This window comes from Petaurus breviceps, unplaced genomic scaffold (assembly GCF_028583685.1).
Source record: "Petaurus breviceps papuanus isolate PSGF00001 unplaced genomic scaffold, PetGlider_PUasm1.0 191, whole genome shotgun sequence".
Taxonomy (NCBI): Eukaryota; Metazoa; Chordata; class Mammalia; order Diprotodontia; family Petauridae; genus Petaurus; species Petaurus breviceps.
Genome location: NW_027185811.1, coordinates 2,478,444 through 2,498,264, shown reverse-complemented (window position 1 = coordinate 2,498,264; position 19,821 = coordinate 2,478,444). Strand labels below are relative to the sequence as shown.

Here is a 19,821-nt window from a genome sequence, read left to right as displayed (position 1 = left end):
GTCAGGTTGTAAAGAAGGATTGTAACTGATGGAATGATCAGTGGGAAAGAGGAAACAAGCCAAGAAAAAGAAACAAAGCAAGTCGTTTCAGTTTGCATTTCAGACTCCCCATCTCTTTCTCTGGATGTGGATATCTCTTTTGATCATGAGTCTTTTGGAGTTGTCTTATAACCTTACATTGCTTCGAGCAGCCCAGTCTATTGAGGTTAGTTGTCACAACATACATTGTGTCTGTGATTGTGTACAGATTTCTGGTTCTGCTCTTCTCACTCAGCATCAGTTTATATAAGTCTCTCCAGGTTGTTATGAAGTCCATCTGCTCATTTCTTATAGCACAGTAGTTTTCCATTACATTCATATACCACAACTTGTTCAGCCATTCCCCAATTGATGGGCATCCCCTTGATTTCCAATTCTTTGCCACCACAAAAAGAACTGCTATAAATATTTTTGTACATAACGGGTCCTCCTCCCACTTCCCTGATCTCTTTGGGATATCACTCTAGAAGTGGTATTGCTGGGTCAAAGGGTTATTTTTATTACTTATAGCCCTATGGGCATAGTTCCAGATTGCTCTCCAGAATGGCTGGAACAGTTCATAACTCCACCAACAATGCATTAATGTTCCAATTTTTCCACATCCTCTCCAGCATTTATCATTTTCCTGTTTTGTTATCTTGGTCAATCTGGCCAGTGAGATGTGGTACCTCGGAGTTGTTTTGATTTGCATTTCTCTAATCACTGGTGATTTACAACATTTTTTTCACATGCTTATAGATATCTTTAATTTCATCCTCTGAGAACTGCCTGTCAAAGGAACAATTTCAAGAAAATAATGTTATATAAAATAAATTCACAAATCTATCTTTCTATATGTACATTATGAACAAAATCCAACAAAAAGTCAAGTCAGTCATGAAGGATATCAACAAAAATTAAAAAGGATGGAGAAAGTATGGATACATTTTGATATGCATCAATGAAGAAATACCAATACAGCTGGGATCACAGACCTCAGTATTCAGTTCAAATGAAAAAAAAAATATTCAGGCATACACAGACCTTTTGGACCAACATTTATCTTCCACTCCTCAAATGCCCTGATCCACTCAAGCTAGGTTCCTCAGTTTTCCCTAAACGACATATTTACTCACATTTCCAGAACTGTGCTCATATAGTGCTCTCTTCCAACCCTCCACCTATAAAATCCTGAAATGTTATGCCTTACCTTACCTATTCAGTCTCAAATGCTACCTCTTCCACAAAACTTTTTCTCAAGTAAGACTTGGAATCTTCCCACTGTGATGGCTTTCCTAGGCTTCCTAGTTTTCCTCCCAAAATTATATTTACCTACTGGGTATATACCTATGTATGCAAATGTCTCCTCAACAGACTTTTTTTACACTCCTTGAGAGCACTTTCTTTCACTTTTGTAAAGCAACTGGTGACACACTGGATGGAGCACCGGGCCTGGGTCAGGAAGACCTGAGTTCAAATCTGATTTCAGGCACTTACTAGTTGAGTGACCCTGAGTTAGTTACTTAAACTGTTTGTCCAAGTTCCCTCAACTGTAAAATGAGGATAATAAAAAAGTGCTTAGTGCATAAGCACTATATAAATGCTTATTCCCTTCCCATCTTCCTTCCCTTTTTGTCTTTTGTAGTTCCAGCACATATACATACTTAATAAATAAATGTTGACTGACATTTCACTGCACTTCTAGTATGTAACTCATACTTAGGAACTTGCATTAATTTCTAATTGTTTTGTGTGTTTAAGTCTTGCTTTCTTAAGCACATAACCTTCCTAAGGACAGGGAACATGTCCCACACTAATTTTTGTAAGAACTTAATACATGATGAACCAAACTCCTTGTAAATTAACAAATTTGGTTTGTTCCAAAGTTATCCAGTTTAATGCCCTAACTTTAGAGAAACTGAGACCGAGATGACTTGTCAAAGATTAAATAACTGGTAAGCAGTAGATCAGGATTTTAAACCTACATCTCCTGCCTCTTAATTTAACAAATTCATTCTACCAGAGTTTCAGAAATGGTGTAGGAGAATAGAGAAACACTCCTATGTGCTTCCTTGAGGGCAGGGACTGCCTTTTGCCTTTTCTTATTCCCAGCATCTGTAGCAGCAAGCACCCCAGGGTCCCCAGGGTTTGCTGCCACCACAGGTTCTTAGATCTGCTTTGTTAAAGGAAAGCAACTCAAAATGGGTTAACAAGCTTACTTTATCAGTCAGACATATATCGTTTACCTTGTTCAGGGGAAAAAGGTCAGCACCCCAAACTTCAAAGTATACAGGCAGAATTATCAAGACAGAAACTGATCAAGTAGACAGCTTCCCAAACTGTCCAGCCATTACATCCATACCAAATCAACATCTGGGTTTCAACATCTGGGTTTTTCAAAGCCGGGGGGGGGGGCTCTGGACAACGGCTTCCCAGAATCCAGATCAAATCACAGAACACCTCTCAAAGTGAGCCCCAAAACAAAGCTACACATCAGGGCTTATATAGCCTTCTCCTGGCTCAGAGAATGTAACAACCTTCTGGACCCACTGGCCAATCAAGAAGTATCTACTGAAAAACAAGCCTCCCACTCCAGGCTCCAGGTGCACTTTAGCCTAGGGTCAAGGGAAGATCTTTAAAATTTACATTCCCATTACAGCATCTAGAGCTGTGTCTGATCTGTAGCAGGTACTTAATAAATGTTTATTGACTGACAGTACCAAAATGCTAGTTAGGAGAATACTATAAAACACTAAGTAGAAACAACACTGCTAGGTATACTTCAAGTCAATAATTCTTCCCCAAAAATTTAACATTTTAATTCTAGGGATTTTTTTTCCTAGGAGAATACAATTCTAGAACCACAGATTTAGAGCTGGAAGGGACCTTAAGAGCTGCAACAAGTTCATCTGATGAAAGTGAGGTCCAGAGAGGTTTATCAACTTGTTCAAGGTCTCAAAGCTGGTGTCTAAGGGTGGGAACCATGATCTCTCTGAACTCAAGCCAAACACTCTAGCCACTACATAATATTTCAAGATAAAATTTATATGCTTTACAAAAATTCCATTTTATAGCCAACTTTGTTTTACATAATACAAAGGATGCCTCTGAAGACAAACTACTTTGCATTCATTTCCAAAGTGTTTTTAAAACCAGAACCCTAGAAAAGTAAATTAAAGGCCTTTTAGTATTGATTTTACAGACTGGGAAACTGAGAAACAGAAAAGATAGAAAATATACAAGTTGGTATCAACCAAAACTTATACTGGCCAATCTTCACTCATTTCTCCCCTCATCTGCTATATCTAGTAACCAAATACTATTTTTAAAATAAGATATTATTAATTTCTTTTGTTTTTATATTGTCTAAATTTCCCCCTATGTCCCTTCCCTCTCCCACAGAGGCATCCCATTCAAAAAAAAAAGGATATTTTTGGAAAAAGGAGGCAGTTCTAATAACAAAATATACCCACCCACCCCGCCATCTGAAAACATATACGGTATAATGTACTGCACTTGTGGACCTCTCACTTCTGGAAAAAGATAAGGGGGAAGTATCTTTTTTTATCTCTTCTTTGAGGCCATAGTTGTTCTTTGTAATTCTGTAACATTCACTTTTGGTTGTTTTGTGGTGGTGGTTCTTTGCATTTATGTTGCAGGCATTTAAGTTTTCTTTGCTATGCTTACTTCACTCTGAATCAGGTCACACAAATGTTGCCACTCATCTCCACAGGATCGTATTAGTCTCCTGCTCAAAAACCTTCAAAAGCTTCCCAGTGACTGACTAATCTCACTGTTCTCCCTTAACAATACCTAACTCTTGTGAGTGCAGTGGAAGGACCTAGCAGGCTAGAGGGGATAACCTCAAGTCCCACTCCCACAAGAAATGCCAACAAGGTACAACATTTGGGTTTGGATACCTGCAAATGTGGATATATTTGCAGTTTTATATCTGTGTCTCTTTTTCTCTTGAGTAAAATTCCCACCTTCTCAAGGACATATAACAACTGCAGGGAAAACAGAAAAGTGGGTTGGAATGAATGAGAGCTAGACTAGCACCATATGCCTCATATCACAATCAGGTCAAAATGGACAGAAACTGGAGTATTAAAGGTCAACACCTTAAAAAAAGTCAACTAGATCAAATTAAATACCTCTAACTGCTATGGCCAGAGAAGAATTAAAAAAAAAAATACAAAAGATAAAACAGATCATTTGAAGTACATAAAAGCAAAAAGCTTTGGTTTAAACAAATCAACCAGAATAATGGAATCAACTAGGAAGAAAAAAATTCTTTGCATCAAATATCGATTGGGTCTGATACCGTATCTAAGATATAGGTAATTCAAACAAATATATAAGATCAAGAACAATTTCCTAACATATATGTGATTAAAGGATCCAAACAGTTCTCATAAGAACTAGAAACATGGGGTGGCTAGGTGGCGCAGTGAGTAAAGTGCCAGCCCGAAGTCAGGAGGACCTGAGTTCAGTTGCGGCCTCAGACACTTAATACCCACACAAAAAAACAAGCCATGTAACCTTGGGCAAGTTACTTAACCCCAATTGCCCTCCAAAAGGCCAAAAACAAAAACAAAAAAAAGAACTAGAAATATTTAGCCGTCGTATGAAAGACTGCCCCCCATCACCAATAAGAAGGAAAAAGTACAAATCCCATTAGGACACCTTGCAGTGGTGGATACAGAGCCCATCTTGACATCAAGTATTACCCTCTGACACAGCTGCATTGATGGAAGAAGTTTTCTCACCAAGGATTCCCTCATATTAAAGAAATTAAAGGTCCAGACAACTGCATATGCCTATGAAGTGTCAATTCCTACCCAGCAATGACAATGAAAGATGGGAATAATCAATGGGTTAGAAAAAGACAGACACACCAATACACCACTGGTGGAGTTGTGAAGGAGTCTGCCACTCTGGGATACAATCTGAAATCATGCTAAGACAATAACTTAAATATCCTTTTAACCCAGAGATGATACTGCTAAGTATACCCCAAGGAGGTCAAATATAAAAAGAAAAGAAAGGTCCCACATAGAGCAAAATATCCATAGTACTACTTTTTGTAGTTAAAAAAAAAAAAAATGGAAACAAAGTGGATGCTCACTAGAAGGGGATAGCTAAACAAATTAGGCAACATAAATGATGGACTATTACTGTGTTATAAGAACCATGAATATGAAAAAAATCAGGGAAGCATGTAAAGACTTATGTAAACTGATAAAAAGCAAGGTAAGCAGTAGAACCAGAAAAATAATATACAAAAGAACTACAATGTAAACAGAAACAACAACTAAAACCCTAAATACATTTATAATGACCAAGCTTTACTCTGATGAAGAAATGAAAAAATGCTCCCCCTTTTCTTTGCACGAGGTTTGGGGAGGGAAGACTGGGTACAAAACGCTGCATATATGTCATTTTTTGTTGCTTAACTATTTCTCCTTTTTTATTCTTTGTCATAAAGGATGGCTTACTGAGTAGGAAAAGTAAGAAAAAGTCTATTAGGAAATATAGACAATGTTTTTAAAAATTGAAAAATCCCCCCCTTGTCTTGGTTGAACTAAAGGAAGAGATTTGTCTGCACTTAGACCAGAAAAGCTAGATTCAGAGCATACCTCCAGGCCAGGTATGGTTTTCAAAAGACTAGAAAAGAACTTAAGAGATGGAATATTTAAAAGTGTAAATGAGTATACTGTCTTAACTTACACTTGCATGTTGTATGGAACAAAACTATGGGGTGCTTGTGTATATGCCTTTAAAGGACCACTTACAAAACTGGGGACTGTTGGAATAATAAGAGGGAGAGGTAAGATAAGGAATAGTAAAACAGAAAAGATAATGAAAGTATGCCTTATTTAGGGCAATTTTCTTATATTACACTAATGCTACTATGTCTTTATTGCTTTCTTACTGATGTATGTCCTCTCACCTTTTCTCTTAGTACCTCATCTTCCTCTTGTGTCTCCCTAATGACATCTCTAGCCCCTCTACCCAACCTGAAACAAAGGAAATAAGCATCTTTTTTCTCAAGGGCAGAGAAATCCTATCACATTATCTTTTGGAGTAGAAGTATTGCATGGATGAAACATTAGAGACACTACTCTAAACTCTAAGCAGGTAGCACACTTCCTAAAAATTCTATAGGTCTTCCACAGTCCTAACTGTGAATACAGAACTAGCAACTTAAACCAAATTCCTTAGCAGAACTGAACTACCATAAGAAAACCCATTTGGAAGCAAGGGCTGCAAAGAATGAGAAGCTCAGAATAAGAACATTCATGTTAAGCTTTAAACATGGAGGAAAGGGAAAAAAAAATCTAGTTCTTTTAGACTACTCTATTAAAAACTGTTCTAAGACTGGAACACACTTTAGCTCTGTCAAAAAACCAATTCTAAAAATCTGTTTTCCTCTTTACACAGACCAGCTCAGAATGACTTACGGAGTTCATTTCCTTCATTGAGAATCTCCGCCTGGCGTACAATCTGCTCAAACAGATTCCGCAGATTCAGCATCATAGTCTCCATCTTTCTGCCAAGAAACAAAAAATATGTTAGAGGTCTTGCCTCCTTCCCAGACATGAAATTCAGCGGTACTCCTGGATAGCCTCAAGTGACTCAAACATCTAGATGTGCCTAGTGAAACCAATACCACAATAATCCCAGGAACACAACTAGCACTTTATGTGATCCTTCATACATAAGAACAAAACTAGAGGTACTGACAGCAAAGACAGCAAATGTGTCAAAAAAAAAAATCAGCAAAACTCGACTTTCCCTATATAAACTACATCAAAGATCTAAAAAGGGGGCGGCCAGGTGGCTCAGCGAGTAAGAGCACCAGCACCAGTGTTGGGATAACCTGGATCAAATCCGGCCTCAGATACTCAGCACCACACCCAGAAATAACTGGCCATGTAACCTTGAGCAAGTTACTTAACCCCGATTGCTTTAAAAAAAAAATCTAAAAAGGATACTAGATTGAATGATGATCAACAATTCCAAAAAGAAACAATAAAAGCACCTTCATCTAGTCTAAGATTGCAAAAAAGGTCAACCACAAATCTACTTTCAAGTATTCAGAAAGGGATCCCACCAGACAAGCACAAGTAAACAGGCTAAGTCCTCTAACCAGAAGACCTCTAAGGGTGATTGCCGGGGTAAGAACAGTGAGAGAAGACCAGAAGCAGGTAACTCTCTGACAGAGGATGCACCAAGGGAGGTCCTGAAACTGCAATGTTCTAACCCAGGAAATGGAAAGAGGGTTGAAAGATGCCAGCACCAAAAAACTGGAAACTAAGGTTTAGAAACAAAAAGGGTCTAAAGGGTCTGACCATACCATTTGAGAGGGAGGTGGGAGTGAGGAGACTGGGAAAACCTGATCCCAGAAAAAAGCCCTAAATCAGGAACTGAGGTTAGAGAAGTGAATTAAACAGGAGATACCAAACACACTGAATAAATACTATAGGTCAAAAGTAAGTCAGCATTTAAGTGCTCATTAAATGTCAGGCACCCTATTAAGTAAGCAAAGTACTCTTGCAGATGGTGGGCTTTGTGCTGGGTCTTCAGGAAAGCCAGGGAAACTAAGAGGCAGAGGAGAGGGGGAAGAATATTCAAGGTATGGGGGAGAAGGATTAGTCAGCATAAAAGCACTCTTATTCATCCCATATATTCAATACATTCAGTATTATCACTTCAGTATTACCTTTATAACTTCCCCTTCCCTCTATTTACACAGCCACCACCCTGTTAAGGACCTCATCATCTCTTATCTAGATGACAGTAATAGACTGGTCTCCATCCATCATATTTCTTCCCCACTTTACTCTATCTGCCACTCAAATGCCAATGCAATTTTCCTAAAGAGTAGGCACATCTGCTGTCACCCCCTTCCTATAAAGCATTTAAAGTTCTTCATAAACTTGGCCCCTTCCTACCCTTCCAGTCTTCTTAGTACTCTATTCCCACCACTTATTATACAATGAAGTCACACTGGCCTATCACTTGTTCCTTGAATGGAACCCTCGATCTCCTAACTTCCCACGTTTGGAACACTCTCCCTGGCTTTCTATAAGGTTGAGCTCATAGCCAAAATATTATGGAAGGCCCCTTGCTTGTTTGCTAGTACCTTCCCTTCTGAGATTATCTTCCATCTATTCTGTATATATTCTATGTGCACAGTCATTCTCATTTTTTGTCTCCCCCGTTTGAATGTGAGGTTCTTGAGGTCAGCAACTACTCCAGTCTTTCTCTGTCTCCCCAGAGATTAGTATAGTGTCTAGCATTTCCAAACATTTAATAAATGTTTATTGTGTGAATGAGACATTTACCACAAAGAGGTTAAAAAAAGAGGGGAAAGGCCCATGGATGTGTAAAAATATTCAAAACAGCACTTTCGGTTGAAGCAAAGAACTGAAAACTAATCAGGTGCCCATTATTTGTGTAATGGCTGAACATTATCAATGGCTGAGCATTTTCAAATGCTCACTACTACCCTCATCCCTATATCCAATCAGCTGCCAAGTCTTATCGTTTCTACCTTTATAACATCTCTCATAAATGCCCCCTTCTCTCCTCTGACTCTGCCAACACCCAGGTGGTGACGCTCTCAACACTTCTTGCCATAACTATTACAATACTGGTGTGGTTGGTCACCCTGTCTGTCTCAAGTGTCTCCACTCTCCAGTCCATCCTCCAATGAGCTGTCAAACTGATCTTCCTGAAGTGTAGGTCTGACCATGTCACCCTCCTATTAAACTCCAGGGGCTCCCTATTGCCTCTACAATCGAATATGAAATATTCTATTTGGCTTTTACCTTGCTCCTTTATAGTTTTTCTGGCTCTTATTCCTCCTCCACGTATTCTACAACTCAGTGACACTAGCCCTCCTAGCTATTTCTCCCACAAAACACTCCATCTCCTATCACTGACTATTCCTCATTTCTAGAATTCTCTCATTCCTCTACCTCTGCTTCCTTCAAGGCTCAGCTAAAATCCCATCATCTGCAAGAAGTCCTTCCTTTTTCCCATTAATGCTTAGCCTTCCCTCTAAGATCATCTCTAATTTATGCTTTAAGTAGCTCGTTTGAATTTGGTTAACACTATCTTTGTACTTGATTGTTAACATTAGACTATCAACTCCTTGAAAGCAGGCAGTTTTTTGCCTTCTTTGTTGGCACATTCCCAGCACATAGTAGATGATTAAAAAATGCTTGAGTGGATCTATAAAAATGTAACTGACTATAATTATAGTAATATAAGAAACGGCAAAAAGGATATTTAAAATCAAGAAAAACTGGGAAAATTTTCACTGAGACACAATAAGATGAACAAAACCATGAGAATTGTTTATATAAGGACTTCAACATTGTAAAGAAAAACAATGAAAGATTTGACAACTTGATCAATTTAATAACCAACCACACAACTCCAAAAAACTGATGAAGTTTGCATTCTATCTCTTGGTGAAGAGATATGAAATATATATATATACATATATATATATATTTCAGATAAGATCAACTGCATATTTAAATTTATTTGTTTGTTACAAGGAAAGGCTGAGGTTTCTTGGGGTTAGGGTGGGGATCTGAGATATAGGAGCTAATCACAGTAATGTAAAAAAAAAGTGCCAATGAAACATTTAAAAACTACACAGAACACAAAGAAGTTCAGAGGGTGATAAACAGGACAGTTTTGGAACTAATGCGTGAATTTTATTATATACTTTCAAAACTGATTTTAAAATTATCAGAAAGCCCTTTGACAAACAATCATACACCACCTTTCCCCACCAGACCCCTGGAGCTCAGAACATAATTAAAGATACCATACTAGGTGATTAGGTAGCTACCAAATGTGGTTTTAAAAATCAGCTCTAATTTTTTTTTTTACCATTTTATCTTTCTAGACTTTAGAGACCTTTAACATTCTCTGAAAGCTTTATATTTCTTTTTAGTTAGTGCCCCTGTAGTAACCAGCTTTTAAAATGCAGGACATGGTCAGCATATTTCCTACCAACAGTGCCAATGACGTCACAGGAGTGATTAAGTGGGAAATCGCCAGCTCAGCAGCACAAGAATTATTTCTGTAATGCAGGTCTCTCTGCTGGACTGCGTATGGGGACTATGGTTAATAAATTTATACTAAGTATAGGCAAAGGATTATGTTGTACCACATCCTGGCATCAGAGAGACAATACACCACCTTCACAGTGAGAAGGGCAAAGGAAAAATCATTTGCTACTGTGTTCTATATAAAGAATCTCAGGCTTCCTATTTCCCTCAAAGACCTGCTGATACCACATTAAAAACATTGTTCATATAAGTAGTTCTGCTTCAAATAAATCTTAGCCAAGAAGATTTGCAATAAAAAAAAAAGGTCTTCATTTAATAGTCAAACAACAAAGATCTCAACTAGCTACTGTGGAAATTGTCAAACAGCAGAAACAAACCGAAGCCGCATTTTTAACAAATGTACTTACAAGTAACATAAAAGGAAAACAACAATACATAGTTACTCTTGCAGACTTTCTTAAAGTAATGAAAGTTTTAGTGATTTGATAGCTCTTTCCAAGAACCTAGTAAAGGTCAGAGCAGAAAAAGACTGCCAATGGGAAAAAGAGGGAAAACTCCACTAAAGAACAGATATGGTCCAGTAAATGCAATAAAATTATTCACTTGTACTTGCACAATGATTATTCTAGTACCAAAGAAGTGTCTAATTTAAATGTATACTCAGTAATCTCTGAAATTCAGGGTCAGCAACTGAGATTTTCCAAATGGAAAACTACCCATTCCATGCTACATATTCACAACAAGCTGCTAAGCAACCAAGCCAACAGATTATAAAGATATTCGTTGTAAAGAACAAAACTAAAAGTAGAATAAATAGCATTACAAGTGGTAGTTTTGTTAAATCAATAAACAATTCTACAGTCCCCAGTATGACAAGACAGAGCAAGATAATGATAATTTAAAATGTAGAATAAGTATAAAGCTCCGCAGCAAATTCAAATTACAAGATTTCTTTTGGGTCCCAGTAGAAATGGAAGTCATTGCTCAGTAGCTTTGCTGTAAGATATCAAAGTCTATCATCTTGAGTACTTAGGAAAGAAGGCAGTGAGAACCCAATTTGCAAAAAACCAAGAAATTTTATATGAAGGACAAAGGTACTGATTTAACACGCCAATTTTAAATGGGAGAAGCAATTTCCCAATTGGTTTAATCAAATACCAATACTTCTTTCTTAGGATGAATTTCTTAATTGACAATAAAATTACTGGATTCTTCATCATTTTAAGAATGCCCTTCTTGGCTGGAGGAAGACAGGCACATTAACATACTTGGTGGAGTTGTGAATTGGACCAAGCATTCTGGTATGCAATTTGGAATGATGCTAATTAGGGATGCCTACAAATTCCATATTCTTTGACCCAGAGATTGCTCTTGCTAGGCATATATATCCCACAAAGGTCAAAGACAAAAGGTCAGAATATTCACTCCAGCAGTCTTTGAGGAAGCAAAAGATTAGAAACAATTGCCTACTGATTGGGGAAATGATTAAACAAAAGGTGTGGTACTTGAACAGAACCAGGAAAAAATGTAAACAATGACTATTAAATGTAAATGGATGAACAAACAAAAAGATAATGAATGCTGCATAATTATACTAAACTTGCCCTGGAGAAGAGTTGAAAATTAAAATGTACTTCCCTTCACAGCAGAGATGAAGAACTATGGTCCCCTATATGGTCCATCCCCTGCCAGAGGTGGGGTACTATTCTACATTATGGACATCAAATACTGTATATACTATCATATGTGAGATCAATAAGCATTTAAGTGCTTACTATGTGCCTGAAGTGTTGGTTTTGCTGAAATGCATTTTCCTTTCTTTTAAAATCTTTATTCCAAAGAATGGTTCACTAAGTAGGGGAGTGGTACAACGAAAGCCATCAACAAAAATAAAATTTTAAATTCCTCTTCTATCCCGTTGTTCCTTCTTCCTTTCATATTTTCTTGATGTATATCCCTCTTTCCCAGGCATTCTCTCATCCACAAAATGAGACCAAACTACTCAGCCAAAACTGTCCATATTTCTTCTATTATCTAGTGCTACCAGCTCTTATGTGCATTATGCTCTTTCAAAAAAGGACAAAGATGGAACCCCCAGCTTTGTTAAGCCATGATATTCAAATCATTTTTGAAAACAAAGTGTACATAGGTCACAAACATATAATGCTTGAGTTATTGTTCTTTCTTCCTGTTTATACTCCCAAACATCAGATGTTCTCAAAGGCTCAATACACAAGCCTCTGGTTTTAGTCAAGTCAAGTAGTCAAAAACTGGGTTCAAAACCCCATCTCAAATACTTAGTTGTGCCTCTGGGAAAATCATGTAATCTCTTGAACCTCAGTTTCCTAAACTCTAAAATAGGGAATATAGTTTCTACCTTTGAGAAAGTTAAATGAGATAACTATATTTGCAAAGCACTCTCTAAACCTATGCAGATGTGAGCTATAACTAATTATTCTCTCTACTACCTCTATCCCCTTAATGAACTCATTCACTCTTATGTGTTTAGCTGTCATTTCTTTTGCAGATAACTCCAAAGTCTCCATCTCCAGCTCTAGTCTGCTCCCCAAGTTCCAATTCCTAAAGGCCTATCAAGTATTTCCATTTGATGCTCAGCTGTCATCTCCAAGTCAATCTCAGTCTAGTTTGAAACATTACTTCCATGTTCTAAAAAAGTACTCTTTCCTTACTACTCTATTTCTAAGCAGAAATCCTCCCCTACTGACTTCTCCACTTCTACTCAAGGTCATAGAATTAGATTAGAAGTCAGAAGGAATTTTAGATAGATCATCTAGGTGGTGCAGTAGACAGAGGGACTTAGACTCTAAGTCTTGTTATCAAATCCTACCTCAGAAACTTAATAGCTGTGACCCTAGGTAAATCCTTTAATCTTCCTAAGCCTCAGTTACCACATGTGTAAAAACAGGGATACTACTGGCACTTACCTCACAGGGTTGAGAGGATCAAATGAAATAATGTATGTAAAATGCACTGCAAACCTAAAACGATCATATAAATGCTAGCCCTTAAAATCAATGGAACCACAAGTATTCTAGAAAACAGTAGTTATTTTTTGATTCTTCCAAGTCTTGTTGATTTTTTTCAACTATCTTTCATTATCTACTTCTGCTATGTAGCCAAAACCATCCCACCTATAGTCTCTGCCTCTTCTAATCCATCCTATACAGATATCAGATTAATTTTCCTAAAATATCAGCCATTCAATTTTGTATTGTTATTTTACTTTTCTCATTATTTTTACTTAACATTTCTTAGGGAGATTTTATCTAACAATATCTTTAGCCTCTCTAGAAGCTCATAAACTTCATGTTATCTGCCAAAGCAGACACACAAAAATATTTGTTTGCATGTTACCACTGCCAACAGTTTCTAATTTGGCAGTATATTACTTATTGATATGAACTAATGTATTAGTGGTAAGTTACATCCTTCCAAACATTACTTTTATTTTAAACACTGACTCTAAGTCTGCTTTGCTACCCTTTGAGGATGTGTCAAGTTACTAAAAGGGGTATCACAAAATCCTCAAAAATTTCTAAATAAAATTTTAAGTCACTTTAAAAAAGTACTATATACTAATTAAAATGACCAAGCATGGCCCTGGAGAAGAACTGAGAAAAATGTACCTCCATCAGGGGGTGCATCGGGGACCATACAGTACATATTATATGTACTGGTTGATGTTGGTTGGTTTTTATTGAACTACTCCCTACACTTTTTCTGAAATTGTTAAAATGGATAGCTTCTTGGGGGAAGGTAGTGGGGTATGAATATATTCACAAATGAAGGGGATGTAAAAACAAAAGATTTAACATTTATTTTATTGATGGTTTTTGTTTTAATAATATCTCTTTTATTTTTGGATATACCCTACTCCCAACTCAGTGAGTGACCCCCCTTGTTAACAATGAAAAACAGTTAAGCTAACCCATCTTTTACATTCACTTCTGATAGAAAATGAAACCATTTACACCCAGTACCACAACTCTCCAAGTAAAAGAGGGCTTCATCTCTAGGGTAAGACTGGTTATGACACTTAAAAGTGCTGGGCTTCCTTTGGATGTTCCTTTTGTTTATGTTATTGCAATAATTGTGTAATATTGTTTTCCCTGATTTCTGCTTACTTCATTCTATCCCAGTATATACATGTCGCTTAATTCCCACAAAGTATTTTTAGAACGGGAGAAGGAAGTCTACATCAAAAACAGAAGTGTGTTAGACAAGCATTCTAAGACACTACCCCAAAACTACATTGTGCTAGAAGAAGAAAGGAACAGATATTCACATCTGACCTGGCAAGGCTCTCAGAGAAGCTGGCAAAAATAAGACAAGTCTCTGAGAGGAGAGGCATCAGTAAATTTAGCTCTTCATCTCACAAAGGTTTAACGTAATCCCTAAACTATACTAGCAATATTCTCTATTCTTTATTTGTCGAGAAACTATCACCTTTAAAATTAAGATTCTACTGAAGTAACTCAGGAATTATTTATAGATTATTTCCACATCAGCGTTAACCCTGCTATCAAAGCCCACTCAGAAGAACTCAAATTTATCCACCTCCTATAATATCAGTTGAAATGGTCTTAATTCTCCTGTTGGTTATTTTCACTCCAGTCAACAGTATTTCATTTCTCAGCCATCCCCTCCCTCCTCCAATGTACACAGTATTATTTCCAAGATGTTCATGTGAAAGGAAACAAAAAGAAAATCACATTATAGTGCAATATTATATGGCTGTAAAACAAGCCATCCCTTTCACTACAGAGGTGGCTGCCTTTCAGGGTCTACCTTTGTGTAGATAGGAAATCAGTTTGTGAAGCACTTTACACAAAACTGTGCTAGAGAATCTCAGCTCTTATTGATGGGAAGCCCTACCAGTGCAGAAGTCACTATTTCACAGATTCCCAATCTGTGAGTGTCCCTAAGGGAGCAATTTAGCATCAAGATGCAAGAGTTATCAGCTTGATGTGATTGCTTTGAGGCCCCAATTTAATTTCAATCATGAGATTCAAGAGACAGACACCCTCCTTCAGAATAACAGACTATTATAGATCTAACTGCAGGGTATACTAGATAAGGTTTCTATCCTCCACCTTCTCAATCCCTAACCTCCTCCAGCCCCAACATTATTAATAGGCTCATAAATCAGGTTTTTTTTTTAAATATTCACAAGAGTGTCATATTACTAGTTATACCAATGCTTGTTTGGTTGGTGAGGGACAGAAAATTTATAAATGAAAACACTTGTCATAAAAAGAAATATGAAAAATCCCTAGAAAAATTTCTAAAAACCACTGACAGAACTCCTTGTTGCCAAGGGGGGCAGTAGATTCACACCATCTCTAGCCAGAAAATTTATTTCACTACAAAAGTACTGTTCTTTCAAAACTTTCTGCACCAAAACATTTCAAAATATAATTTCTCCCCACAAAATTCACATTCTTCACTTCATCCCACCATAACCATTCCCACCCAATATATGATGTTATCAGCTGCATAGATATGCAAGAGGAAAATTACTAGCTTCTATTAAAGGATGAAGTGAAAAAAAGAATGAATTACAAAAAACTTACTGGCCTTCTATAAGCAAAGCTCCTCCTATTCTCCTATATCTTAATGTTTCAAGTGTCACTTTCTCCGTGAAACTTAGTCTCACCAGTATAGATTGCCTTGTATTATTTATCTTCTCATGCTCTTTCCCAAAAATCTTGGTGACACCCAGAATCACAAAGGAAATAAATAAATTGCAGTCAGGATTTGAGCTTGTGTCCTCTAGATTCAAATTCAACTTTCTTCAGAAATAAGCTCAAGTATTTGACTGAGTGAACACCTGGGAAATTAAAGTTGCTTCATCCTAAGCATCCCCCAAATATTCTTTCAGTAACTCAGTTCAAAGAGAAAAACATCCTTTAAAAGCCCTGACAGAACCCTACGTGCTACAGTCATCACCTAACCCTCCCTACAAAGAGAACACTGCCATCCCAAAAGAACATTGGGCTAGGAGCCTACTGCACCTACTATGAACCTAATTCCCGGGGTGGTTGTGAGAACCACATTCTTAAAACGTTTTGCAAACCTTAGAGTGTTAGTATCACTATCACTACCAAGTTATGAGGTGTAAGAAAGTAGCAATCGGGGCGGCCGGGTAGCACAGCGAGTAAGAGCACCGGCTCCAGTGTTGAGAGAAAACCTGGAGTTCGAATCCAAGCTCAGACACTCAGCACCCACCCAGAAACACCTGGCCGTGTAACCTTGAGCAAGTTACTTAACCCCAGTTGCTTAAAAAAAAAAAAAAAAAAGAAAGCAATGGCATAGCAGAAGGAACCCTGCCAGTTATGACATTTATAGGGCTGTGTACACCCTCATATAAGCCTCTGAACTTCTCAGGGCCTCAGTTCCTCCCATCTGCGAAATGGGGCCAAGACTACTTGAAAACATGACTAAATTTGCTCCACAGCACGCAGCAGCCCCCTGCCCACCTTGCCTCACGCATGCGCGTTCACCTCTAAAGCTAGGCAGTGGGGGGAAGGGGGTGCGTGGGCAGGGAATGGGGTACCACTATTTTTGACAACTCTGTGTACTCCAGACGCCCCCAAACACACCCCTTACTCCTCACCTCCCGCGTGGCCCGCCCCACCCCACGTCGTCCCCCCTGCATTCCGCCCTGTGACCCCTTTACCCCCGGCCCAACCACGTTACCTCCGCCCCCGCTTCTCAGGGAAGGGTCTCCCAGAGAGAGGGTTATCAGGCCCCTCGGACGGCAGCCTTCACACACACACCGCCTCTTATCACAAAGCCCACGAGGAGCGGCCCTTTCGGCCAACCACGAAACCTGCCTGAACGGAGACAGCCGGGTGGTCTGCGGGACCCCGAGTCTCTGCTCCCTTCCCAACGGCGCCTCACCCAACTACAGCAGGACTCCGCAGCACCCGCTCGGATTTGAAATCCTCCAACGGCCAATCAGAGAGCGTCATATTCCTCCCACACCCTGTGATTATTGCGCACTACGTATGCACGCACGCCGCGTAGGACCTGCGCACAATTCTCCGACGAAGCCAGAAAGGCAGCCATTTTGGCTAAGGTCTTGCCTAATAAAACCGTTAGGGACGCCATGCTGATTAAGGGCAAGGGCTACTGAGCTTAGACCTGCAGTGACTTTACAAGCCACTGCTTCTCGTTTTACCCGTCAGCAAACAGAAGCCCAGAGTGATTAAGTGGTTTACTCAGGGTCACCCAGCTACCATCTGAAGTAGGATTCGAACACGTTAGACTGCTCCATCTGTAAAATGGGGAAAATACGAGTATCGTCCCAGTGGCTTTCATTCACAAATTGGCGCTCCCTGAACTATTTCCTCTGCCCAGAACCAACCTCTGGGCTACTTTGCCTTGATTCAGTCGTCTCAGCACCCCGCTGTTACCTTCCCCCTCCCTCCCCAAACACCCCAGTGGCTTTCTTCACCAGGAGTGGCAATGCCCATTTCCCAGAGCACCTTCGCCAGCATTGCTACCTTTATCCCCGTCTCCCTTTCCTTGCCAGTCAAAACCCTCTATACGCATTCTCCGGCAGAGTGTCCCTCTTTATCATCCCCACTCTAACTTAATCTTCACTCTCCTCCTGTCCACTGGCTGCTTCCCTGCTGCCTACAAGCGTGCCCATGTCTTCCCATGCCCTGATCATTTCATCCCTGCTGTCATCCCGTATCCTTTCGTGGCTAAACAGAAGGCTCCCCTTTCCTCTCCCCCTCTTCCTAACTCTACAGTCTGGCTTGTTCATCTGAAACTGTTCTCTCCAAAGTTACTTTACTGTTGAGCTGCTTTTCATTCCAGACAGACTTTTCATGGCCTCATTTGATGTTTTCTTGGCAAAGATACTGGAGTGGTTTACCACTTCCTTCTCCAGTTCATTTGACAGACAAGGAAACTGGGGCAGACTTAAGTGATTTGCCCAAGGTCGTACAGCTAGTAAGTGTTCCAGGCTGAATTTGAAGTGTGGTCTTACCTGAGTTCAAGCCTGGAGTTCTATCCACTTAACTGCTCCCCAAAGTTACTAATAATCTTAATTGCCTCACCTAATAACCTTTTACCAATCCTTATCTTTTCTGACCTCTCTGCAGTCTTTGACACTAGTGATCACCCTCTTCTCCTTGATATTCTGTTGTCCGTAGGTTCTTGAGACATGACTCTTTCCTGGTTCTCCTATCTAAACACTTCTCAGTCTTCTTTCCTAGATCTTCATCCAGGTTACTCCCACCACTCATGGTTGTCCCATCAGGTTCTGTTGTGGGTCCTCTTCTCCATCTATACTATTTCACATAGGGACTTCACCAGCTCCCATGGATTAAACTATCATCTCTGTCTCTGTCTGTCTGTCTGTCTGTCTCTCTTTTTGGAGGGGGGAAGGCAAGGCAATTGGGGTTAAGTGACTTGCCAAAGTCACGTAGCTAGTAAGTGTGTCAAGTGTCTGAGGCTGGATTTGAACTCAGGTCCTCCTGACTCCAGGGCCAGTGCTCTATTCACTGCACAACCTAGCTGTCTCCAAATTATCATCTCTTTTCAGGTGATTCTGAGATCTCTTTAACCTTTTCTTCACATTTCTCCTGAGCTCCAGTTTCATATCACCAATTGCTTATTGGACTTCTCAAACTGGCTTATCCCATAGATGTCTTAAACTCAACATGACCAAGACTGAACTCATTATCTTTTTCCCCAAAGCTCTCCCTACTTTCTAACTTCCCTATTATTGTCAAGAATACCACCAATCTTTAAGCCACCCAGCCTCACAATGTAGGTGTTATCTTCAGCTCCTCTTTTTCTTATTCCTCATTTCCAATCTATCACCAAGGTCTGTCGATTTCACCTTTTTAACATCTCTCATAACATTAAATTCTCTGACACTGGCACCACCTGGCTGCCAGTCCTTATCAACTCACTCTTGGACTATTGCAAACACTTGCTGGTTGGTCTCCCTGACACAAGTCTTTCCCCAATCCAGTTCACCTGCTGGTGACAAAGTGCAGCTGACAAAGTGATCTTTGTAAAGTATAGTTCTGACCATGTCATACTCCTACAGTGGCTCCTATCATCTCCAGGATCAAATATAAAATTGTCAGTTTGGTGTTCAAAGGCCTTCATAAACTACCCTCCCCCTCTTCAACATACACACACCTTTTTAGCTTTCCTGTGCTTTGCCTTCCTTCTCCCCTCTATCATTCCCCCTCATCCACCTCCTACTCTGTAATCCACTGACACTATCTTCCTTGATATTCCTCACTTAAAATACTCCATCTCCCAACTCCAGGAATTTTCCCTGGCTGTTGACCTCCCTCTTCATCTCCACTTCCCTAGCTTCCTTAAAGTCCCAGCTATCTACAGGAAGACTTTCCTGATTTTCCTTAATTCTAGTGCCTCCCTTCAACTTTCTTTATATAACTTGTCTGAACATTGTTGTTTGCACCTTATCTGAGTTCCTTGAGAGTAGGGACTATCCTTTGTCCTTCTTTGTATTCCCAGAGTTTAGCACAGTACCTAGTCCAGGGGTGAGGAACCTGCAGCCTTGAGCCCACTTATAGGTCTTTGGGTACAGCCTTTGGACTGAGTCCAAGTTTTACAGAGCAAATCCATTTATTAAGGGGATTTGTTCTGTGAAATGTGGATTCAGTCAAAAGGTGCACTTGAGGGCCTAGAG

At 39.3% G+C, this 19,821-nt stretch overlaps 1 protein-coding gene and 1 long non-coding RNA gene across 6 annotated transcripts in view; both read right to left on the bottom strand.

The window, feature by feature from the left end:
- Positions 1–17,109, bottom strand: part of RACGAP1 (Rac GTPase activating protein 1) — a 38,332-nt gene extending 21,223 nt beyond the window's left edge. The window contains exons 1-2 of one of the 5 annotated variants that reach the window (XM_069092586.1): positions 16,973–17,109; positions 6,483–6,567 (exon numbers count right to left, since the gene is read on the bottom strand). In XM_069092586.1, the coding sequence (XP_068948687.1) occupies positions 6,483–6,567 (85 nt within the window). In that variant the 5' untranslated portion in view covers positions 16,973–17,109. Of the gene's footprint in view, positions 1–6,482; positions 6,572–16,835 lie in introns of all 5 variants that reach the window. The other 4 variants (XM_069092585.1, XM_069092583.1, XM_069092584.1 and 1 more) reach the window with 4 other exon arrangements.
- LOC138164652 (uncharacterized) lies at positions 653–6,476 on the bottom strand. The gene is made up of 2 exons (XR_011169145.1): positions 3,939–6,476; positions 653–807 (listed from the first exon to the last, which is right to left on the bottom strand). It is a non-coding gene; the product is annotated as an uncharacterized lncRNA (long non-coding RNA).
- Positions 17,110–19,821: the final 2,712 nt, after the last annotated feature.